The 25716-nt window shown below is 41.6% G+C and overlaps 1 protein-coding gene across 1 annotated transcript; it reads right to left on the bottom strand.

Annotated features, from left to right (window-relative positions):
• Positions 1 to 9465: 9465 nt before the first annotated feature.
• On the bottom strand, positions 9466 to 24374 carry LOC144533166 (E3 ubiquitin-protein ligase pellino homolog 2). Its single transcript, XM_078274366.1, has 7 exons — positions 24003 to 24374; positions 15472 to 15601; positions 14915 to 15016; positions 14193 to 14390; positions 13896 to 14081; positions 13599 to 13804; positions 9466 to 13409 (listed from the first exon to the last, which is right to left on the bottom strand). The coding sequence occupies exons 1-7, from the start codon at positions 24080 to 24082 to the stop codon at positions 13025 to 13027; spliced, it is 1287 nt and encodes a 428-aa protein (XP_078130492.1). The 5' UTR covers positions 24083 to 24374; the 3' UTR covers positions 9466 to 13024.
• Positions 24375 to 25716: the final 1342 nt, after the last annotated feature.

Here is a 25716-nt window from a genome sequence, read left to right as displayed (position 1 = left end):
CTCCCAATCCGATTGGTCGATACGGCCAGCCATGTAAATGAAATGCAAAGCACAGAGACCCTGACTTCCCTTTGCCAATTTGTGGGGCCCTTTCTCTCCTCCTCCGCCGATGGCTTCCTTCTTTTATCAGTCTGTCTTCCTCTCAACGTGACGCCTTTCTTCCTCAGTATCACAGCCTGCCGCCTTCAACCTCTGATTCTTCCTCTCTCTCTCTGGAAGATAATGATTTGCCTTTTTTTCCTGCAAGAGCTGAACTCTGCACTTCTCTAATGTTCAGCTCGCAGGATTTAATCCACGTTTTTTTCTTTTTTTTCCCTGGGAAACTCCAGTGGTGATTTGCATGTGTGTTGCTCTATTGGTGTATGTGTGTGTGTGTGTGTGTGTGTGTGTGTGTGTGTGTGTGTGTGTGTGTGCGTGTGCAGAAGCATATGGGTCTCCTCACGCTCTTTGCATAACGCTGTAATTGAGGCCATTATAGCATGTTTTCTCGTTTCTTTAAATGCATTAGGGTAACCTGCACAGGTCTGGCTTAATAAACTTCTCTACACATTATTTGTTTATATCAAAAATACTCTTTCTTCATTTGCACATTTAATTTGATGTCCATGATGGAGACCCTCCTCCAGCCCCGCAGGAGGTGGAGGGTCTGTTGACACTAAACTCTTCCCAGGGGGTAGAGTACCAGTAATGGGGGCTCTGGCTGCGTAAAGCCCTGGCTGTGAGATTTAGGTTGCTGTTTATTTTATTTATTTATTTTTTATAGTCTAATCAGCTCCAGCAGTGTTTCATGTTTTTTTTTTCTTCTCTTTCTTAACAGGATGGGACGGGGGTGACAGGCTGATAGATGGGGCAGGACTGATGACAGTTTTAAGTGCAGACAAATGCCACAGTCTGTCCCAGATTAAAAAATGTCCACTACCACTGTAATCCTTGTAGTGCTGCCAAATTGGTATTCCCTCCGTTCCCTGAACGGAGCAGCACTGAATGAGCAGAGACTGGGACAGGAAGAGAATAAACAAGTGAATATGTAGGCCCGACCTCGCTGAACTCCCCGACCCTGATTTGTATGGTTGGAGTGGCCTGAATATCTCTCTAAATTCCTCTGCAGGAATACAGTTTATGCCAAGAGTTATAACTAGAAATTAGTTTCAGGAATGTGTTGTGTTGGTGCTCACAAAAGGAGAAAAAAAATTCATCAGACTCATACATTGTTGATCTATTTATTTATTCCTATATACATTATTTTAATGTTTTTATTGCATATTCTTCATGTTTTGTGCTTTGCAAGTTTTTACCTACTGACTGTTGGACCGCTGGTATGTGATGTGTGTGGTATACTGGGTTGCGTTGCCGAGTATGTGAACTGTACATGCGAACTGTGAACTGTGTGAATGTGAACTGTGTTATGTTGTTGGGTGTATGAACTATACACACACTGGTGTTCTGCACAAATGAAGATTCTAACGGATAAATAAAGTTCATTAAATGGAGAGCAGTGGATTCTGAAAACTAATAATTATAAGTAAGTAATAAATAAAGAGCAAAGATGAATAAGAGTAAATGATCAGATAGGTGCAAATGTAAGATAGGAACAAAGTGGAGAGCAGAGGGGAGATCGGGGAGAAGTGTTCCAGTGGTCAGCAGCTATTCTCTTAGACTGTTCATCATGCAAACACTGCCACCCGCAGGCTGCTCTTTCAAACACAACTGCTTCATAACGCACATTCACATGCACACAAAAAACACACACAGGTTCAAACACATACATGCACGGACAAAATCTCTATCAACATATATACAGAAATATATATATAAACAGAAAATATATATAAAAACAGAAAATATATATAAAAACAGAAAATATATATAAAAACAGAAAATTCTGTTTGTCTCTAAGGGAATCTCACTTCAGAAGTGTATCCCCAGACATGTTTGCCTGATTTTGGTGGCAACGGTTGCAATGACAAATGTAATTTAACATAAATTGTAATAACAAGCCAAAATAATCCACACATAATCCACACTGAATCTTCCCCCCAACTAGTTGAAGTTCTTATTGTAACATCCAGGACACATTAAGCCCTCACTGGATTGCCCCCTACCAACAGTGCCGGTTGTGTTTTAGTTACAATTAGCGCTAGACTGACAAATCAGCCAGACCAATATTAGCATGTTGCAGATATATTGGTATCAGTATATATATATGTTGGCCAATAATCTAACAAGAAATTGCAGTACAGAAATGCCAAACTAGGTTTGCTGTACTTTAAAAAAAAAAAAAAAAAACATTACAGACGTGTTTGTCCTTGGAGTAGTACATCAAATATGTATCCATTTTAAAATGTTACGAGATTATAGGCAGGTTATATACATCATCACAGTTTCTACATAAAGTCGAGCCGTATCTGTTGAAGTTACAGGACATTTTCACGGAAGACATTTTAAGATGTCTAAGTAAGAAATTCAGGTGTACATAATGAAAAAACAGTAATGACGGCTGACCTCCATATTACAGACTGGCTCACGGTAACAGCTTACTGGGACACCTAGAACAGAGCCGTCATTCGTTATTAGCAACACCTTTGCTTTTCCTACAATGACAAGTCAAAATATTTGTTATAAAAAAACAAATAAAAAAAAACAGCAATGTGTCTTTCCAGCAACAGTACTCTGGATAATCTGAAGAACTCACTGTGAATAGCTTTCGTTGACATCTCACAACCTGGGCACTTCAAACCCAAACTATTTGCATGGCTAGACGAGAAGTAAATGAGCAAATATGCTTTTTGAGGGAACCGGTCCTTTAACTAATGCCAATTCAACCTATGCTGTGTAGTGTACACCTGGATGTGTGTGTGTGTGTGTGTGTGTGTGTGTGTGTGTGTGTGTGTGTGTGTGTGTGTGTGTGTGTGTGTGTACGCAGGAATGCACCATGATGGGCAATGTGTGGGAAGCTCCTCTACAGCTTCCTGACAAGAGGGAGGAGGCCTACCATAACACACATCAGACACACACAAACACACACTCACACACCCTCCCCATCAGCCTTTCCTTCCTCGTTCCCCCATCAACCCTCTCTTCGTTTGCTCTCCCCTCCTCCTCCCCAAACAGTCCTGCCAAGCTGACAGTTTCAAGCTCCGTGGAAAATGAGTCTCGCTCACATTACAATCGCGCAGGACAGATTCCATTAGCACTATCTGAAATTGAGCACGGGGAGCAGAGCACGGGGAGCAGAGCACGGGGAGCAGAGCACGGGGAGCAGAGCACGGGAGGCAGCGGCGCGTGGCCTTATCAGAGGGAGAGGGTGAGTTCCGTCGACGTCACTAATCCACCGGGCGGGATTGAGCACGCACGCACGCATACACATACACACACACACACACACACACACACACACACACACACACACACACAGTGAAAGACAACTTGGGGAAGACACAAGATGCACACATACTCAGGAACAAACAGATAGATACCTACCAACACAAAATGAAATTAAAGGCTCCTAAACACACACATAAACAGATGCCACAACCTCAACTCTCACATTGTACAATGTAGTGAAAAGGACCAAAATTTGCATTAAGCTAAAGGACATGATGAAACTGGTGGAAAACAGGCGTGCTTTTGTGTGTGTGTGTGTGTGTGTGTGTGTGTGTGTGTGTGTGTGTGTGTGTGTGTGTGTGTGTGTGTGTGTGCGTGCGTGCATGCGTGCCTTCGTGCCTTCGTGAGTCTTTTCCTGAGGAGTGCTGGCAGGTCTGTTCAGTGCTGCTGCTGGTGGGATTTGTAACATGTCAGTCCATCGGTTTGAGATGAAACTGAGCCTCTCTCAAACTTGCTGTGTGATCTCTACAGTACCTCCCTGCTTGTGTGCACTCGGTCCCTCTCACTCTCTGCTCACACACACAAACATCCTTGCATGCATACAAACATATTGTACATGACATATAATATGTGCCCATATACACACACACACACACGTATGCTGCCCCCCCCCCCCACACACACACACACACACAGTGTCCTCATCCTCATAGTTATTAACCCTTGACACATAAATCCAAGGGTATTTGGGCGTGTGATATTAGCTGTGTGTGTGTGTGGGAGGGAGGATGGGGTTAATCTTTATGTAGTGGGGATCTTTCGCACAAGATCACTCAATTTAAATAGAGCGGGGACACTTTGATGTTTCCAGCCCTCCCTCCTTTTTTCCCGCTCTCCCTCTCTCTCTTTCACCCCTCTAATTTGCTTCATGTTGCCCCCCTCTGTGCCCCAGTGATAAGGTGTAATGAGAAATGTTTTCAAAATGGCTCTCACCTACCATGCGATGCTAATTGGGCGTGTGCTTGATACAGCCATTAGAGGAGAGTGTTCATCCCTGACTGTTGAACGGTGCTGAGGAGAGGGAAAAAGACAAGAGGAACACTTAGTTTTCCAACCACGAGTGGATAGCAAAGAGTAGAATAAAAGTGACACATGCTTGCATCAACCGAGCGCCACTGAAAGCCCCTGCCCCCTCAAAGACACAAAGTAATGAGAGGAAATACCATCTTCATTAGTTGTCATTTACAGGGAATTACGGCGATGCCTCCTCGGGCTGTTATTGGTCACGCTGAGAGCGAGCGGCGAGAGTCAGGGAGGAAAAGAAGGAACTTTGGGAAGATGTGGGAACAGAAGAGTGTTTGGCCTATATTCATTCAGCAGCAGAGCACTTCTCTCATCAAAATGGGGAACGTAAAAAAAAAAAAAGACACATTTCTCGGTTTCGAACAGCAAAACACAAAATAAATCAAACAGGAACAGAAATTGAAAGACAAAGTAGCGAGTAGAGTTTCAAACACAAAATATAAACAAACAGGAAGAGGAGCAAACATGAAATCAAAGCTCCAGACTTTAGACTTGATGAAATGGGAATCACAAACAACACAATAAAGGTGAGTCACATTAATTAGGATGAATGCAAAATATCTGCACTGTTCTGACGACATAACAGAGATCCAAACACGCCAAATCAACATGCGTATAGGATGACAGGCCTCATAACAGCTATTAGCAATGCTAGCTAGCTAGTTAAATACACATTTAAGCTAGCTATTCATTTGGTCTAATTAGTTCTTTGCGGTTCACTAGTTTCAGAAGCAAAACCTGCTAAAGTGTATTAGGAAAAACAATACAAAGTTATACTGAAATATTCATGCCGAAACACCAAAATATTCTTTTACTTACCGCAGTTCTTTAGTATCATTATTATAAAGAAAAAATGGCGAAAATTCCGTTCGGTTCAAACGTGAAGCAGGTGGGCGGGGCTTTCCACTGCGTCGTTTACTACGCACATTTTCACCAGCTTTTCCTCAATCTGTTGTAACAACTTTCAGTTATTTATATGGTCAAACTGTGTTATCATTTTGAATTCCTGCTGTCGAAATGTATGTCTCCAAGCAAATGTTTAAACTAAAAACTACATTTTAGTTATTGAAGGTTTTGTTTTACACATTTGAATTGCTTTGTCTGATGTAAAGCATTACACTGGAGCACAGGCCATTGCATTTAACTCGATTTTGATTATTTTAGGCTACATGTTATTTTGCATATTTTGCATGAACTTGTGATATCGCAAGACTCCAGCTGCCGTGCAACCAGACTGTATGCATGCTAGATAAGCATCCCCTCTCGTCCTTCCTCAAATCACCTACTGGATATAATCAATCTAATCTGTAAAAGAAATGTTAAAAAAAAATAATAACAGTTTACTCAAACCAAAAATACATTTCTCACTTATCTCTATTATCTAGCTTTGCAGATAGGGCCTACCAGCAGTTATTTTTCTTTGTCTTTTTTTTAAATATATATTTATACCACTTCAATACAATGGAATCTGTGGTGCTCACAACCAGGATGGTAAACAACATTTTTTAGAAATACTGACATCATGAGGTCAGCTCCACCCAATGCAAAAGAAAATTGACCAAACACCACAAAGAAAGTAACATTTTTATTTATTATTATTATTATTTATTATTATTATTATTATTATTATTATTATTATTTATTATTTAACAATTGTTAACTGTTAACAATTAGTAAAATTGTTAACATTTTGTAAACATTTTAGTAAAATTCCCCACATGAAGGCCTAATGTTGCCTTTACTACACTGTCAGGAATAGAATCCTGGTGGAGAAATACTGAATCCTTTAATTAATAACCTAAGCATATTCAAGTGTAAACATATATAGCCTAATTACTGGAATTTTTTACCGTTGAATGTAAAGTGAGGAAATTGCCTCAGCATCACCTCGTTCTACTAATGCTTTATAAGAAATTAAAGGTGAACTGTTGCAATGATTTATATATAAAACGAGAGGGATTTGGTGGTTGGAGTTGGAAACTGAAGTAGCATCCTCAGCAGTCAGGGAGTATATTCCTGAAGGCTTATGTGTGCTATATATGTATGACAGGTGTTGAAACAGATTCCCTCATCTGTCGTATCCACATCCAGTCACATCCAGCTTGGGCCTTCCCTTCCTTAACACTGAGGCGTGACGACAGCCTCCATGGCGGCAGAGTAGGAGACCACTTGGTGAGACACAAGAGTCTGGATTACCAACCTACTGCCACAACATCACCTCCCTAACAGGATAACACAGCACAATAAATGCCATAAAATAATCAAACTTATTACAACTCTTAACCCCTGTTTAATACATTCTGCTCAGCTTACGTGTGCTGGCATTCTCTGCTAGTCGAGCCACAAAAGAGAATAGTCTTATAAGACTGGAGAACACAGGACAGCAGCTTGTGATGCCTTAATATTGGCTTTAATTGGATTTGTAAATGATGTGGCTAAATTAACACTTTCTTTGGCTCGGTGACTTAGTGAAATGTGTAGAAGGAAAGAAAAAAGAAGTGAAAGTCTTAAAGTTAATTAATCGTCTGTGGCCTCAGCTTAATTAAAGTTTCCCAGTGTTTGTAGTTAATGGGTGATTGATGGAACAATGGCATGAACGCCCCCTGCTACCTCCAGAGTGAGTCTGTAGGGACGACGATTTCTGAGTCGTTGATTAACACTCACTCGCTCACACACACACACACACACACACACATGCACACGCGCGCACGCACACACACCAACTCAGATGCCTTCACATCACATCCTTACTTGTACAAGCTTATTCACTGTGTTTGTGCATGCACGCACACAGACATAAGGATGTAAACACACACATGTACGTACCCACACACAGTCCCCTTCAAACTTCCCATCCACAGATACCCATTACATCCCATTGGGGGTTTCACATTAATTAGCTAGGATCAAAACCTACAAATCCCTCCACCGAGAATTGAACTGTATTGCTAAACCCTGCCTTCATCATCTATGCTAGGTCCCATGACACACACACGCACACACGCACACACACACACACTCACTCACTCTCACACACGCACACACACGCACACACACGCACACACACACACACACACACACACACACACACACACATTGAGCATGGGCGAATATACCTGCAAGGGAGCCTCAGGGCAAGAAAGAGCTGCTGGGCCCCTATTTACCCCTATTCCTCCCCTCCCTGAGCAGTATGTACAGTATTTCCTATGATGGGATACTTCATGTCTATGGTAATCTGATTAAAAAACAAATAAATTTATGAACATGTAGAATTTAGGAACAATATAATCTTAAATTATATAGATATTACAGCTGGATTTTGTCTCTTCAAGACAGGGATTTAAGTTTAGGTCAGTTCCTCGCTTTACCTGGTTGGCAATTCAGCCTTGAAATCAAAACAGAATCACGCTTACAACATCAGGCACTTCCTTTAGCTCTTACTGTAAAATTCAACCGTCAAGTCTCCCCTGCATCCAACCATCATCATGTTCTCTCGTCTTTACTTAAAGCACAGTACAGATGAATTTTTGGCAGATATCAGTCACTATATTTACAATTGGAATATTTTGTCAGTGACATGTTCTTCTAGCCTAGAAATCTAGACGCACCCTAGCGGCAGCAAATGTAATTTGCAGCCAGGGGGGGTCTAGCAACTCTCCGTTGGCTTGCGAGCTGGAAAAACCAAACTCTGGTCAGGCCAATCACATTGTGTATAGAGTCGGTAGGCGGGCTTATGGCTGCTGCTGCTGCTGGGAACTGCTGTCTTCTGGAAGACTTGGAGTTTAGCTTTTCTTTGAGAAAAGAACAAAGAACGGCACTGAAATCATTCTTAAAAAATGAAGATGTGTTCGGAGTTTTGCCGACCGGATACGGCAAAAGTTTAATCCATCAACTAGCTCCGCTACCTTCTTCATTGCTCTGGTTGGTTGTAGCGCTATCTTATTGCGTGCAGAGGGAATTTGAAAGACAACCGTTTATCCCGCCCCTTGGATTGAGCTCCGTCAATGGTGAGTTCCCAGACCCAACATCTTGATGTGGGTCTGGCTTGTCAGACTAATGTTCTTCCCCATTAAAACATATATCTGAGTGAGAACCAGGCTAAAGTAACAAGGACATTTGCCCTCATTAAAGCCTCAAGGACATGCTGCAAAACAACTTTTTAACTGTTACTTAAGTTCCGTGCTTGAAATGTGAAGGCCTCCCAAAACAACCATATTGTTTACTAATTCCTAAACCTTTTTACACTGTGAAATATAAAATAAAATAATTCAAGTTTACCTTTTTTGAGTTCACTGAAAACCGGAAAAAGGTTTTAATTATTATAGCGTTTTCGCAAACTGTATAATAAACCAAATGTGTTAATGAGTAAGGATGTGTATCACTTATTACAACTTACTATATGAAAATTACAGAATATCTTAACATGTACCAGAATGTGTTCATACTATTTCTTCTATGGTTTCAGATTTTGGTTCTTTCTATCCCATGCTTTAGAAGAAGAAACTAAATGTATTGTGGCACTGAGATACCCATGAAATAGGCTTCATAATCTTTGGAGAGAAAAAAGGAAGCCTCTTCCCTATGGTTCAAGAGTGAAATAATTTCTGAACAAACTTCTGAATAACGCCTCTCTCAGCAGGTCTTCCGGAGGCTTTCAGCAGACATCCTGAATTCTTTTCAAAGAAACTTTTCAAATTGCTATTTTAAATCAAGCGTGTCCGTAATTTTGCAGACATTTGCAGCATCTTATCACATTTGCGTGGTGATGAACATGACTGCCAAAACTGCTCATTAAAACAGTTGATTATTTTAAAGAGGTGATGCAACTTAGAGCAACCTCATCATAGTATGTGTGTGTGTGTGTGTGTGTGTGTGTGTGTGTGTGTGTGTGCGCCCCCGGCTGTCAGCTTTAGAGCTGGTAGAGAGCGCCCTCTGCTGGTGGCAGCACATGTGAAGTGCCCCTCAATGAACTGTATTCTATGTAATAAACACATTATTGATCACACCCTAAAGACGAAATAATCCAAAGTTACAAAACAGCCACAAGAGCAAAGACAATTCAACTTTTTAACAGTTTATTGACATGTGTATAGCGATTGTCTGTGCAGCGGACGATTACAGAAGAATATGATATAAAATAATACAAAATAGCTGTACATAACACCGATGTATTAAAAGGAATGCATTATTAACTGTGAGGTTTTACGCTGTATATTACGTGTCAGCTACTCACTCACCTACAGTAAGATGAGTTCATAAGTTGAGGAGGTTGAGGTTTTGCCATCTGGAGTGAAGGTCAAGCATAAAAAAAAAAAAAAATTAGGGAACTGCTAATGATGTTACTGGCGGTCTCTAACAATCTAAAATACTGTATCTTCGCAGATATTAAAATCTAAAAAAAACAAAACAAGGGAGAGGAAATTGCATATGGACACCTATAACCCAAAGAGCTAAAATAAATATATCAGGTTAGAAACTAAAAGCCAATGAGGGTGCTGCAGCGGTTCTTCCATCCACATGCCAATGGTGTTACACTATTTGTTGTATATATTCAAAAGCAAGATTTGCAGGATTTGGCGTGCTTAGTAAAGGGCAACTGATCGAGACGTTTTCATTGCCGGTTTGTGCCTTGACCCCTTTTATTAAGACCCGTATGTGACTGATCCTAGACCTGTGGTGATCTACCCTACAGTATGCCCTCTACAATTTCGAGTTTACATTAGGTGATTACTTTCACATCTGGTTTATGTGTTTTGCAGTTGTGAAACGTTTTGACTGAAAGTGTCTTCTACCAGGCTTCCTTCAGGCCTCGCCAGCTGTGAATCTGAAATCACTAATCCTGAGCTACAGTAATGATCAACAATATGTCTATTAACCACCGCACCATAGGGAGTTTAAATCTTGTATTTGGACTTCAAACGGCATTTGAAAACCAGCAAAATGGCTTTCAATAGCTTTGAATGCTCCGTGATCATCGGTCTGAATACAAAATGAAAACAAGTGTCGATGTGGACAATCTTTCTGCAGTAAATTGGTTTGGTGGAAAATATTAGCATAGAAGTACAAAGTGGGATTCAATAGTCTCATTCACAAACGTCACGCATCTATCAAGTATGAGGATTTTTTATTTATTTATTTTTTTAGTCTCTCTCTGTCTCTCTCTCTCTCTCTCTCTCTATTTTTTTCTTTTTTCTTTTGGAGAGGTCTTCCAAAACAAAAAAAAAAAAAAAAACTGGAAACGCTGCAGTTTTAACAGCTGAAGACTCGGAAGACATCTTGGTCTGCGACAAACGCTCTCAGCACAAAAGTTTTTCGAGTATGTGTACGTGTAGTGTACATACTGTATGTGTACGTTCAGCACATGCAAGCTAACCACAATGTCCATGTGAGTGTGTATTATCAATTATACTGTACGTCTTCCACACTTGAGGCTATTTTGAAATTATCTGACTTTATCGAGCTAGTTCACCGAGCTACACCATAATATTCAGTTACAAAAATAGTATCACAATATAGACCATTCAATATGAGCACCAGGGAAGGCTAAACATAGCCTGAGTATTTGGCTACATTCATTGTCTGGGCAATGTTTTATTTCTTTTTTTTTTCTTCTTTTTTTTACGGTAGCAGTGTGTTAAGTGTGTGTTTGTTTGGACACAGTGTTGGCAATGTTGTCTCACTCACAAGCTCTCCTAGATCTACCACACGAGAATATTCGGAAACATACAGAACTTGTTTACACTGAGTAACAATTAGTTAACTTAAAACCAATTATCAGTTAGAAAAATAGTTGCTTTTTTAAACACAGAACATCTAAAAGAATTCCTCCCGCTTCCCCCAAATAAATCCCTCCCCATTTTCTAACAAAATAGTTTTCTTTGAAACAAAAACAAAAAAAGTTATCTTTTGAGGTTATGCAAGGTCAAACCTTTTTGACACTCCACCATACAAACATGGACCCTGTTTCACATGATTCAGTAACCAGAAGTGTGTTCAAATTAACACAACAGGAGCGACAAAACATGTCCTTTTATGACAGCTGATGTATTCCTCTGCAGCCTAAACGTGCTAATCTCTGTTAGCATGCTTAGGCTATTAATGCATCTAAAATGAGTATTTAAATAAAGGTTGTGTGTTTAATCACCGATTCAGTTGCTCATCTTTAAATTTTAGTGCTTTGGTTACATCACACACACACAGACACACACACACTCACACACAACACCACAATGAAATAAATCCTGATATTGAACACGCCTCTGGTTGAGCCCTTAACCTGGAAACCATTTCAGCCACGTTCAAAGCGACCGCCGACCTATCACTTGGCTAAACATAGCGATACATCTAGCTTATATATGGGAGTGCTATTATTGCTGCAGAGTTATATAGTGGATTTTACCCAGTTTCACTCCCAGCCCGTGCTTATCCTCGGTCTGCTTGATAATCAGCATGAGATCTGGCCTTAAGAGGTGAATTCTTTGTGGTGCGATCGTACAGGGTGTAGTGTTCCCTTCAGAGATAATCAGAGAGTCTGCAGGTTTTCATTCCAACCCAATACTACACAATGGGGTCTCATTTATGGGGTCTCTGTCTGCATAGATTTCACACTAAAAATGATGCATGAAGACAAAAGATGAAAACTGCATATACTCATTTTATGATGGTTCATAATTTCCCCTTCATGAATCGCTGGGAACCTGAAAAGCTAGATCGAAGCACACGCCTCTGATCTCACCTTGTAAAGCACATTTACCATAAGTAGTTAATATGGCCGGCTGAGAATACAGCTATGAATACAAATCAGCTGGTCAGTCAGGGAAGGAAGACAGGAAAGTGAGCGTGCAAATCTAGAAAGAGACTTGGTTTGAAATAAAGGCGAAGGTGGTTTTTGCAGAAGCTGAGACCAGGTGGGTTATGTTGTTTGATAAGTGGCGAGCATTTCACAACAATTACAGTAACAATGTTTTAGAAATTAAGAAGTGGTCGGATGTCAGGCCGAGAAGTGCAAGAGGCGGCGTTTCACCGAGTTAAGGACACGCAGGCGCTGCAGACGTGTAATACGCTGCGGAGGAACTGAGTAAAAAGGCTATTCCTTTTTTTGTGTGCAAAAAGCTACTTGTCATTTTATACATGGCTTCTGAAAGAGACAAATAAAAGGTGTTTAGATCGGTTTGTTTTCGGTAGACATCGTTTAAAATTTGTGGAAGGTTGAGTCATTTGATAATGGAGTAAAAATAATTGTTTAAAAAGGGTCAAGCAGCATCGTTTAAGCTCCTGTCTATATACAATTTTACTTGAAGGTTAGGTAATCAGTGAAAGTGTAGTGTTTGGTTGGAATGAAAAACAGCGCAATCTTGCCTGACAGAGGGTTAGAGTTTAGAGTAAATACTGTCCACATGACAGGGTTGATTATTCTGTTATGTTATTTTTGCACCTATTCACCAGATCTTATACCAATCAACAAGAACTGAAGGATAAAGAACGGGAAGGATTCAGCTTTGAGCTACATTCAGTAACAACGTTGGACAGTGACAGTGAACACTGACCAACGTCTGCAACATGAATGAAGCACAGGCGTCTTTCTGTTACTGTGATAGTGGTTGATGAGGAGTGGCGACTAGTCGATGGGGCCCTGGAAGATGAGCCGCGTCCAGCCGGGGGTGCTGAGGGCAGAGGAGCAGAAGGGGCACACAGGTCTGAAGGCGTGCGTCCCGTGAGGAAGCGGGGCCTCAGCCCAGTACCTGGCTGTCCTCTCTGAGCAGACGTGGCCGCACGGCACAAAAGCGTGAGTGGGAGCTCCAGCGTCCACGTACACAGCAGGCTCGCAGCCCAGCCACAGGGGCACGTAGGGACCCACGCTCCTGCACAGGGGACATTCTCGGCGGGTTGTGGAACCCTCGCCCTCTCCCGGCACCTCCACTCCCTCAGATCTCTGGCCCCAGTCGTGGCGTCCATGGACATGGCCACAAGCGAGGTAGACCCAAGGCTGACGCTCTTCAAGGCTGAAGAAAGACATCAGCAGAGTGTCAGTACTTCAACTCCTGGCGCTAAAAATTCATTTTTTAAACTAATGAACGCTGCCGTTGTAGAGGCAGTAATATGTTCTTTATAAGCAGGCTACTGGAGATGAAACGAGGTGAACATCCTGATAGAAAATGATGAGTATTTTTGAAACAGATTGTGGCTCCCACCTGTGGCTGCGCGGCAGGCTGGGGAAGGCCAGCGTGCTGAGGCCTACAGGACACTGGGGCCGGGACGCATTGAGCTCCTGGCGAAGTGCTTCCAGGTGACGCAGGGTGGGAGCACGCATGAGCCCCTCGCCTGTACGCCACAGCAGGGTGGCACCGCACAGGTCAACCAGGGAACCGTCACGTAGTGCGCTGCTCTCACCCTCGGCCTGCAGAGACACACACAGACACATTGCTTACAGTCAAACCAAAAACAAACCTCACGGTATTGTGGGCACGGTAACCAAACTGGTGACTCACCAGTTTGCCCCGGCTGGGTCCAGAGCGTGTCTCCCGCAGGGCGTAAACATCCCCACAGACAGAGATCTCCCTCCAAAGACCCTGCTTGGGGTCCTCTGGGAACCCCTCCGGGTGCATCACTAGCACCCCGTTGGTGGTCAGGCCGTCCATGTGCCCATCAGGGTTTTTCCATTTCGTTGCTTTCTCCTGTGGTGGCAAAGACATGAGATTAATGAGGTTCATAAGTATTTTTTTTATTTTTTTTTATTTTAATACTGATTCCAAAACTATATACTATACTATACTATATCTACTCACCCCTAAGAAGATATTTTTGGAAGAGTCAAAGCCAGCGGCGTAGATACGTGCAGTGTAAGGTGGGTTGCGTTCACACACCACTCTGCAGGCAAAACGTGAGATGGTGCTGGGAGCAATGGAGGGGTCCTCCCCCTCCTTCCCCCCTCCGGAGGTGTCTGTCACCACAAAGTCAATGGGACTTTCTGTGGAGCGTCCAATCTGCAGGGTACAGCATGGAGAGGTGGTCACTGGATACCATTTATCAAAACAAATGCCTTTCAAAGTGATATTCAAAAGTAATATTGCTATATATATATATATATATTGCTATATATATATTGCTATATATATATATATATATATATCTACACAGTTATTAATAGTTTTAGATTCACACTAGCTTAAATGTGGGGTTTGGGATTTTTCCACAACCTAAAGAATTTTGATTCCCCCATGATTGTGGCTTTTATTACCGTGGGTGAAAGCCACGTCATCATTTGTTGCAAATCAAAAACATCTGTGATGCTATTATTATAGAGCAGAACTTTGTGTATAAAAATAGACTTTCTTGGAGATTTTCAAGTCATAGTCACAATAGAACCAAAATAATCTACCTACTGTAGAAATTCCTTTGATGGCATTACATAACAGCATATTTTGATCCCAAATCTAGGATTATTTGCGTTTCTAACACGGGCCATTATTTAAAGCAGGATGTTTTCTTGATTTTCCTTGGCGGTTACCTGGAACATGTCGGTATTGTTGTCATGGCAGTACTCCACCACCACTGTCTGGTTACGGGACAGAGTAAAAGAGATGCTGTGCTGCCCCCTGCTGTGGACAGCCTGCAACAACAAGGGCCACAAGCAAAATGCGTTGATCTTCTGGAAAAGTCTTTCATTTACTTGATAGAAAATACGGCAGACTGAGTTACTCACAAATCCATAAGATGTACCCACATTAATAAGTGTAAAATAACAGTGTCATACTTTAATGTTACGTGTGATAGCAGCATGTGACGTTGGCCTGATAGTGATAAAAATCTTTATCTTCATTTTACTTCATCACCATTTTAAAGTCATCATACAATCATGCATCCGTATGTAGGCACACACACACACACACACACACACACACAGGATAAATAGCCCACGTACGTCATGTCGTCATGCTTAGTCATCCTTCTAGCTCATTTATGAAAGACAACAGGGAGTCACAGGAAGGAAACTAATGTTACACACTGATAAAACGTGCGTATACACACACACACACACACACACACACACACACACACACACACCTTGCTGTCCTGTGGTGTGTTGAGGATGTGCACAGCGCTGGGTTTGACACCGTTGGCCTTGGCCCTCCGATACAGAGCGAAGCGGCTCTTTCTACGCCCACGGTCTCCGCTTGGAAGAGAGCCATTGTACCTGGAAAAAAATGAATACAAAAAATGTGAACACGGACACAAGCACATCACGTTCAGCTAATCTAGATCAGACTAGAATACAACTCAGACTCAAAGACGACAAGCTTGCACATAGGGATGTAATGATTACCGGTTTAACGGTAAACCACTGTAAAAAAATGTTGATAACAATTACCGTTTTCATTTAAAATATCATTATTCATTACTGAAGTTGCCGTGTAGCTTACAGTAAAGTTGGAAATTCAGGGTGGGAAATTAACTTTTTTGCCCACCAGCCATGCCCAATTTTACCAGCCATTTATATTTTTTACCAGCCACTTTTTCCGGAATTCAAATTTATAAAAGAAAGTGCACTAGCATATTTTGAATTGCTTCAATACATAATTTTTTTTATTATTAATACATATTTTATTAATATAGGCAAATAAAAAGTGATGTGAAAAAAAGCCTGCGAGACCATGGTAAAATTGTATTTGGTTAGTTTGGTCATATTCTACAGTAATTGTAGGCCTACATGTTCAATGAACAAAAAACATATTGACTCATCTGTCACTATCAGTAACGTAGCATTATACAGTCCCTCCAGGATTTCGCGGCCTTTTTTGGAGAATGTTGCGGCCCAAAATGCCTGATTTCGCAGGAGCTTTTGTAAAAAATTGTGATAAAAGTTGCGATGTCTTTTGTATTTTTGTTGCAATGAAGTTGCGGGAGACAGTGAAATTAGCTTTTTTTGTATAGTTCTTTAAAAATAAAAAGGAAACTTGTTTTGGGGAGAATAAAACTACTCTGGGCTGAGATTTCCTAGTGACCTTACCAAAAAGGCTCAGGATGCTGCAAATGTTGGTATAATATGAAAATGGCTGGTGGATTTAAGACAAAAAATTATAATTTATTGAATCAATCAAATTTGAACATTTCTGTCAGTGGCTTGCTGATCTTTACTTTGTTAGTTAATTTCCTATCCTGGCCTGCGACACTTCATACACATTCATACGGTTTGATAAAGTAGCCTAGTTATTGGACTTTAACTTATCATTGCACTTACAATAACGATCGTAGCTGTCCTCAATTAGGTCATCGTGTAAGTCTCATCTCCATTTTTTCCTGCATCCACTGTGTGTGGGTGTTTGTGTGTGGGGATGTGTGGGTGTGGGTGTGGGGGTGTGTGGGTGTGTGTGGAACTGAGCAGCAGAGAGCCAACAGGATTAAAACAGCAGCAGCTTTCAGCGGCTGAAAAATCATTACAGCGTACATTGATGTTTAATACAGGTTGGCAGGACGGTCTGAAATGTTGTGCATGGTCTTTCGCTGTACTTTTTGTCAATGCGCCACTTGTTCGCAAAGTAGGCTACCTTCTCTTTTTCTTTACGTCGCCCTCAACAGTTTGTACATTCATAGCTAATGCCGACTCCGTGGCGGGCCTCTTAACACCGAGGATATGTCGCCACATGTTTTTAACCGATAATTTTCATTTGGTCTGTGCCTCAGCTCAGCTACATGGTGTCACGGACAATTGCTGAAAACTAGAGATGGTCCGATACCATTTTTTGCTTCCCGATACCGATTCCGATACCTGAACTTGCGTATCGGCCGATACCGAGTACCGATCCGATACTAGTGTGTCATATATTTTATTATGTTTTAAGAACTGTATACTACTATCCCTGTATGGATGTGATATGATTTCTATCTTTGTTGTCGGTCTGGCTCAGGTTAAACTCTTTGTGAAACATGAATGCCACAGAACTTTCTTTTATTATGCAGTTTGACAGTCAGTTATAATGGAAAAAGAACATAAATAAACTACTTTAACGTATTTTTTCTTTAGGGCTTTATTACGTGGTATCGGATCGGTGCATAAACTCCAGTACTTCCCGATACCGATACCAGCGTTTTAGGCAGTATCGGAGCCGATACCGATACTGTTACTAGCATAACTGATAGATATGCAGATTGTTTAATATTACTTGTGCAGCCACGTGTTGATATTCAGGTTGTGTTAGGGCAATTTGCCAGCAAGGTGCAATCACCAGTAAATAGACTAGCGCTGTGGAGCCACGTGCTTAGCTATTAAAGGTGTATTACACAGTTTACTCCGTTATGGATATGTGTGCTGTAATAGATGTGGCTTATTCTCAGTTTGTGTTACTGAGCAATATGTTAAATTTATGTTAATTATTACAGATAAATAAATAAATTAGTATTGTTTCTTGTTATATACTGGTAGCTATAACATTTAGTTTTGGTAAATAATGTTCATAGTGCTTATATTTCAGAGCCACATCCAACTTCACATGTAACGTCAAATACAACTTCATAGTTAACTTCACGTTGGAGTTAAGTCAGACATCTCTGGTTCAAGTTCTTACCGGACACCCTACAGCGGGCCAGTGTTTCAGTAGCCTGTTTTCAATCGTTTTTACAAGCCTATTGCCTATATTTTTGTGATATAATAAACACTGTTACACTTGTTGAATTTATTTCAGCTTGGGTAGGCCTATCAGTAGGCCTGCACGATTCGGGGCAAAATATGAATCACGATTTTTTAGCTTAGAATTGATATCACGATTTTCTGCCACGATTTTTTTCTCATGAAGTGTAATGTTTATAGCACACATGAACCATGACAAAACAAAACTAATTGGCAGTACCAAACATAGATAGATTAGACCTTCTTTTTTTTTGGCACCTATAGCACATTGCGCATCACCACAAGCCTGTAAACATAGAGGCTTCAATGAAGAGAAGGGAGAGCTTTGCAGCGCTTTTTATACAGTCCATGTTTAAAACTCACAGAAGAAAGTAGTAGCGTTTGTGATGCAGTCGGCTCGTAAAATTAAATGAGAGTCAAAGTCATAAAAAAAAAAATATATATATATATATATATATATATATTAAGTTATTTAAAAATTAAATCGTGGACAGGGTGAATCGAGATCGCGATTTTATAACGATTAATCGTGCAGGCCTACCTATCAGTGCTTTCTGAACATATTGAACACACTTACCAAATACCTTACCTTAAAAATAACGCGATAATACCGAAAACCGTGATAATTTTGGTCACTATAACCGTGAGGTTAAATTTTCATACCGTTACATCCCCTACTTGCACATTTCATTCAGTTCATTCCAGTTCATCTAGCTTCATTGAGAAAGCCTAATGATGGGAAGAACACTGTTATCTTGTTTGCATACTGTATTTATGATCTGTCATCACTTGTGGGAAAACTAAAGCTGTAACTAAAATGCCACCAGTGGTGCCAAGAGGTCTGAATAAATAACTGCAATTAGAGTGCAGGCTCCAATGATTTTGTGCATCTTTACGGCGGCATTTTCGCAGATTCTTTTGAAAACGCATCACACTCCGGATTCATATTAAACTGCTGAAACTCAATAAAAAGGACAACTAGCACTTGATCCCACTCACTCAGCTTGCACTCCATGCTCATACTTGCTGAAGCTTTGTTTTGCAGTGAAAAGCATGTTCAGCAGACAATACCATTAACCATATAGCCTTCAGTGAGTGCTCCAGTTAGTATGCTGAATACTACTTTGAAGGTTTGTGTTCATTAATAGAAACAGACATGAAAATTCAGATTCTTCTCACGAGAGTGGAAAATAACGTATTCTAGACCTTGACCGTTTTATAATTCAACAGCAACCTTTTAAATGATGTCAGTTTTAATGTTTTAATGAAAATGCGTGAGTCGTGATGTTGAAGCCTTTCTGGTGCTGATTAAAATTATGACTTTGTCTTCAATTTCTTTTGAAGCAGAGTGGAACATCATTCTCACAGCTTGAGTTCACAAAGAAGGTAGTATGCTGGTTTCAGGCTTTTAACTAATCAGCAGGGCATGGTCCTTATTAAAAACATAACTATTCAGGGGATGCCCAGCGGGCAGGAAGACTTTGAGGGACACTAACAGTCTTTACTGGCCTTCAGACTTGAGCAGATCGGAGGTCATCTGGTCTGGCTCTGTTCTGTGTCATAGTGGCCTCGCAGTGTGGGCTGGAGAACCCACGCTCTGCGTTGACAGTGTTTGTACAATCAAGCTGAAGCTTTGATTGTTTCATCAAGCAGTCTCTCATAAGAAAATTAATCAATGACAATTTTGAAAATTGAATAAGTAATTAATGCATAAAATGAAAATTCCAATACCCTGTTGGTCATAGCTTTTCAAATGCAAAATTGTCCTTGGATTTCTTCATCGCATATCATTACAAACTGAATACTGTACTTTGGGTTTTTCTGATGCTGGTCAGACTGCTGTTAACAGTTTTAAGACGCCACTTTTGGCTCTGGTGACTTGTAGTGGGCATTTGTTAATTGTGACATTTCATAGAGTATCTGATCCTCTGACAGCAGAATCAACAGAATAATGATAATGAAAATAATCCTTAGCTGCAGCACTACTAAAACAAAATAGCAGCAGAATTGTTCATCCGAACCAAAGCTGAAATAATCAGTCAATTAATCAATCAGCAGAAAGTGAATGAGTGTGACTCTGCAGAGCCGTGTGCTCTACTGAACTCAAGCGAACTGTCATCCGCTCTCTCTCCCCTTAGGGTGAGCAACTGGAACAGTGACAGGACGTCATCACTCGCGAAGTCATGGCAACCAAATAAACAACAGGGCGAGTACTACTTGTCACTCAATCTTAGGCAAAGTGACAAACAGTGACATGAAATCCGCACTCACTCGGGTCCCATGAAATATGACAGCTACAGTTTATTGGAAAACAGCATTGTGGACACTGAAGTTGATGAATTTACTGTTTATCAGACCCAGATGAGACAAGAAGCTAACGTTCTTGCAGCGAATGCTGCGGTGACGGTCCCTCTGTCTCTGACTCCCCGCTGCAGGAGACGCTGTATTAACGTTACTGTTTTTAAACCGTTTTCCAGGTTAGTGGGGGTGCATACCGCTCAAAACCAACATGAAAAATGTAGCTAGTAATGTTCACTCAGCGTTTTGTTGTTAAACTGTGTGTAAAATGAGCGGTGACGTTAAATCACCCTACGGTACCGTCTATTTGCTGGATGGTTTCAAGGTAACGGTCGGTAGCTAACATTAGCAGATACGCCCGTACTTTTTGACGTTCAACACCCCTCCCATTCATGAATGATTCCAGGACCAAAATGTATTTCCGTGGGTAACAACCCCGGAAAAACCTTCAAACAGGCCACATTTACTTGTAATAATCACAGAAGATGATTCAGTGCTACCTGCTTCCTCCATGGCCCTGCCTGTCAGTTTAAAGGAACACGCCAACTTATTGGGACTTCAGCTTATTCACCGTAACCCCCAGAGTTAAACAAGTCCATACATACCCTTCTCATCTCCGTGCGTGTTGTAACTCTGTCTGACACCCCCAGCGCTAGCTAAGCCTAGCACAGATCTTGGAGGTAACCGGTTCCAACTAGCCTACTGCTCCGAATAAGTGACAAAATAAGGCCAACATGTTCCTGTTTACATGTTGTGATTTGTATAGTCACAGTGTGTACAAATAACAAGGTCACTATGCTTTTACTATCTAGTAATTGTTGACTATATTACTCCAACTCTGAGCGAACTCCAGGCTAACTCTCTGCTCCTCACCACAGGGCTTCAGGTGCAAATCACTCCGCCCAAGTAGCAGAAGTAGCAGTGCTTCGCCTTTCTGAGAATATAGTTCCCAGTTTGTATACGGTTAGAAAACGGCTGTGTCTCATATGACCTTGTTATTTGTACACCCTGTGACTATACAAATCACAACATGTAAATAGGAACATGTTGGCGTTATTTTGTTACTTATTCGGAGCAGAAGGCTAGTTGGAACCTGTTACCTCCAGGATCTGTGCTAGGCTTAGCTAGCGCTGGCGGCGTCAGACAGAGTTACAACACGCACGGAGATGAGAAGGGTATGAATGGACTTGTCTAACTCTGGGGGTTACTGTGAATAAGCTAAAGTCCCACTAAGACGACGTGTTCCTTTAAACTGGACCTCGGCTGAATGATGTTTGTCCTTCATCCTTGCTGGAATCCTTGCTGCTCCCCTTAATTCACATTGTTTATGGCCATAATAATCAATCAGAAGGGCAAGGATCCAGTCTGCGCTGTGAGAAGTATTTACTCCGTCTACCCAGGAATTTACAATGTGAAGGTCTGGGTCAGGAAAAGAAGAAACATAAGGACAGGCTTCTGAGGGGTCTGGTTAAAAGGCAGAAGATATGAAATGGGACATAGGATAAGAGGGCACAGGAGAGTAAATCAGCTTATAGAAAGAGAAAAGGTAGTCAGTGCCTTGACAGAAAAAGACAGAAACAAAGTCAGAAGCTATCGTAGTGAAGACAGAAAACTTAAGCTAAATTAATGAATTGAAGCAAATGGCAGGGTGCAAGTAGACAAGAGGGAGAGAGGAGGCTGAGGGATAAGGCTAGGCAGAGGGGTCGAGGGTAAAGGCCAGTGAAAGAGCAGCTCCCCAAGGTAAGATTTGCCTGGGCAGTTCTGGCCTGCATCACGCATGTGCGCACATCATAAGGCACAATATGAAATATTCACTCCAAGCCACCAAGGAGGTCTGCCTGTGTGAAAGTCAGCACTCAGCAAAACATTGGGAGGCTGGCACGGAAGGGACTGGTAGAAAGATGGAGGAATGCGACAGAAACGGTGTTAAGAGGGGTTTCGGGTGAGATAAAAAGGTGTGCGAGAGATAACTGCAGAGAACATCAGGGTGTTTGCATAGTGATAACGGGAGTGTGTTATAAGTGAGTTGAGCTTTAGAGGGCTGCCGGACAGGGCAGCGCTGTACATGGTGTCCAGGCTAACTAAGGAAATGAGCGATGGCAGACAGCCACTGCAAAGATCACAAGACCTGCAGTAAAGAAGGCATCGACCACACAGGGCATGTGATCATCAAGGCTGACAGATGCAAAGTCAGACCACACTTGTACAAAACAGGCCAGGGGAAATATGATATCTGACAGGAAGCAGTAGAAGGAACAGCCTGTTCTGACACCGGGTGTCTGCTGTCAAAGTTACCTGCTGTATGTTTGGGGACGGACGAACTGGGTCTAAACCACAATACATCCCACTGATTTGGATATGGGATCACCTGTGTAATAATGTTAATATTGACATTAATAGTGTATCGTGTACCACTGTATGCTACATAACAAAATAACAACAATAACGGAAGCCTTGTTCAAAACCACAGAGATGATAATGATAATAGTCTGCAAGCTTGTGGCCATCACTCTGGCAACACAAAGTCAAACCAAACAATCACTGCAGTTTCAAATTGAGCTACTACAAATACATTTTCAACCCTTGATGAGGCACATTAAGCACTGTGGCGCACACCGCAGACTGTGCTTGTCTTTAAGTTCCTTACTCCTTATTCTGGTCTGAGGATGTAAAAGGACTGCTCTGTTCAAACAGTCAGATGACGACGAGGACAACTAATCAGTATTCTGATGCAGGCGGACTACAGCCTCCTCACTCTATGTTCAGCCGGAGGGGAAGAGCTAGGCCATTAGGTCAGTTATCTTTGGCATACACAGGAAGCTCTGCAGGGCAAGAGGGAGGCCTGTGTAAGCCTGGATATGACTGTGTGTGTGTGTGTGTGTGTGTGTGTGTGTGTGTGTGTGTGTGTGTGTGTGTGTTGTGGCATTTATGGTCTCTGCAGACCCTGCACAGAGCTGTAGGGGTGGAAATGCTGTGGAAGCTGGTGGCTGTCATCAGCACATCCTGCCTACTGTGTGCTGGTAATGTAAATAGGCTTTTCTCCTCCTCTTTCCTTGGCATGGGTGGTCATCTGGCTGCGACGTTTATTAATTAGTAATAAAAGAGACTTTATGACTTAATAATATGAGCAAGGTTTATGTATTTTTCAAACAATGATATCATCCTCAGTCCTACTTTTAGCAATCCCAGATCTAGCATAGTATGACATCATTGGGATTTTCAGCCTGAGCAATCCAGCGCTGCTTACGCCAACTACAACCATTGATGAAAAAGCGGCTACATCCGTAGTAGGAGCCTTATGTGCTAAGGCTACAGCAAATTTAGCACATTTTACACTCAAACGCACCATACATGATGTGGAAACAATACGGTTGCATAGTTTCAGAGACTGTGCTTTCATTTGTAACATAAAGTTAGTTTGTAACATTACTACACTGCTATAGACTGGTGTATACGACGGCAATATGCAATTAATGAGCTAAAATGTGTTACTATGACGGATTTACTATCCGAAAAACGATCAGTAAGAGGGTATCTTTTATAAGAGCAGTGGATTAAACCTGAACTCACACGTCATCTGTTGGTTTATTGTGCTGCATATTAAACGTTAATTATGCAGTTGGAGCGTTTCTCCGTCCTACACAATTTTACTATCGGGTTTTAAGAGACTTACCCCAAAATGACCAATTCGCCGTATTTTACCGGGTCTTTAACGGGCACATCATCATCTCCGTCTTTTTTCGGTGAATTCATCAGACTGGACTGCTCCAGAAGAAAAAAAACGCGTCCAATGGCAATAATGGTGAGATAAAACAATGCTAACACACTCGAAACTGAAGGGAAGTGATTTGGATTGTAGCCTATCAAAGTTTGGGCACAGTTGGGCAAAGTTTTTCCAGACTTCTCGTTGTTTGTTTTATTGTTTTAATCCCGTAAAGGCGCATCTTTTCGTGGCTTTAACGCTAGTGTGTAGCTAGTATCGCAACATTATCTGTTCAGTAGCATAGGATACAACAACGGCTAACGGCAAGGAGTGGGGCGTACCATATTTTGTAGGGGTGGTCGTTCAAAAATGTGTCTCAAAGTAGTTGACAAAATTACCTCTACCAGGAGAAATGCGTGCGTGTCGGCGGATTTAAAGGCCAAGAATACTGTACAGGCGATTAAAAGAATGAAATGCATGAATTATTAAATATACAAATGCACTTAAGCATGAACCCTCCTATGGAACATGAAATGGTTGCGGCCTTGGAGAGAAGCTGGCTCCCACTGATGATAAAAATGAGGCATTTCGAAATCCAGAGGAAGTGCTCACATCCCGTGGCATGTAAAGGCGTACTGGCACACTTAAAGTTAAAGGCCAAGCCATTTGATGTTATGTATGGAAATCATGTAGCTCTGATTTCGTGGGTCATTATGGAGTCTGACGTAATGAGATGCTTCGGGGGGTGTGGTGTAGCTAGGATGTGGGTCACCATTGCGCCCCAGACAAGACACCTTCTTTTCTTGTCTGCATTTCATGTGGGAGTTGGGAGACAGATACAGTACGGCTGGAGCCCACACTTCCATTCTCTCTCTCTCTCTCTCTCTCTCTCTCTCACTAACTCACTCACTCACTCTCACACACACACACACACACACACACACACACACACACACACACACACACACACACTGTCTGTGCACTTGGCCTACTCATAATACTGTGACCACATGAGGGCAGTGCACCTCAGTTGCAAAGTACAACTTTCCAGTCTATGAAGTTAGTAAACTGTAACTATTTACACTCATGTGTTTGTCTAAACATCTGTTATACCTGTGCACTGGACCATTACCACCCACTGCATTCCACTATGTGTGTATTTGTTGGGATAACTTAGGGATTCAAATGTTTAGAGTAATAAGAGTGAACAGGATGCATTTGGATCAGATACAGCTGTCTTGTCACATAGGCTACTAGGCACATTTTCCTCCAACAAGCTGGTTGCTGTTCATTGTTATTTGATGAGATAGAAAGCAAAACCTTTGCTGCAGGCTTTTTGGACAGAACGCAGAGCTGGGGTGTCAGTAACAGAATCTGTGTAGTCTCCACAGCGGCATGGCTGCCTTTATCTGGAACATTAGCCTCTTCATGATCTTGGCAGGCTGTAGACATGTAGTGGCTTGCACGCAGGGCACACAGGCGCCATACAGTATTCTGTATGTGATGACATTGGCCCTTAACTGCTATCGGGTATGCCGGTGTCATTAAAATATTTACCTGTGCAAATGTACAGATGTTACCTGAGTTATATGAAAACAAATTCGAAATGGAAATGGTCATGTCTTCCCTCACACATTGCCACAACTACAGAGAGACAGTTGATGACACTGGAAGCGTTGATGAC

Source organism: Sander vitreus, chromosome 18 (assembly GCF_031162955.1).
Source record: "Sander vitreus isolate 19-12246 chromosome 18, sanVit1, whole genome shotgun sequence".
In the NCBI taxonomy this organism is placed as follows: domain Eukaryota; kingdom Metazoa; phylum Chordata; class Actinopteri; order Perciformes; family Percidae; genus Sander; species Sander vitreus.
Note: the sequence above shows the minus strand (reverse complement) of the source record. Positions and strands in the feature narration are given on the sequence as shown.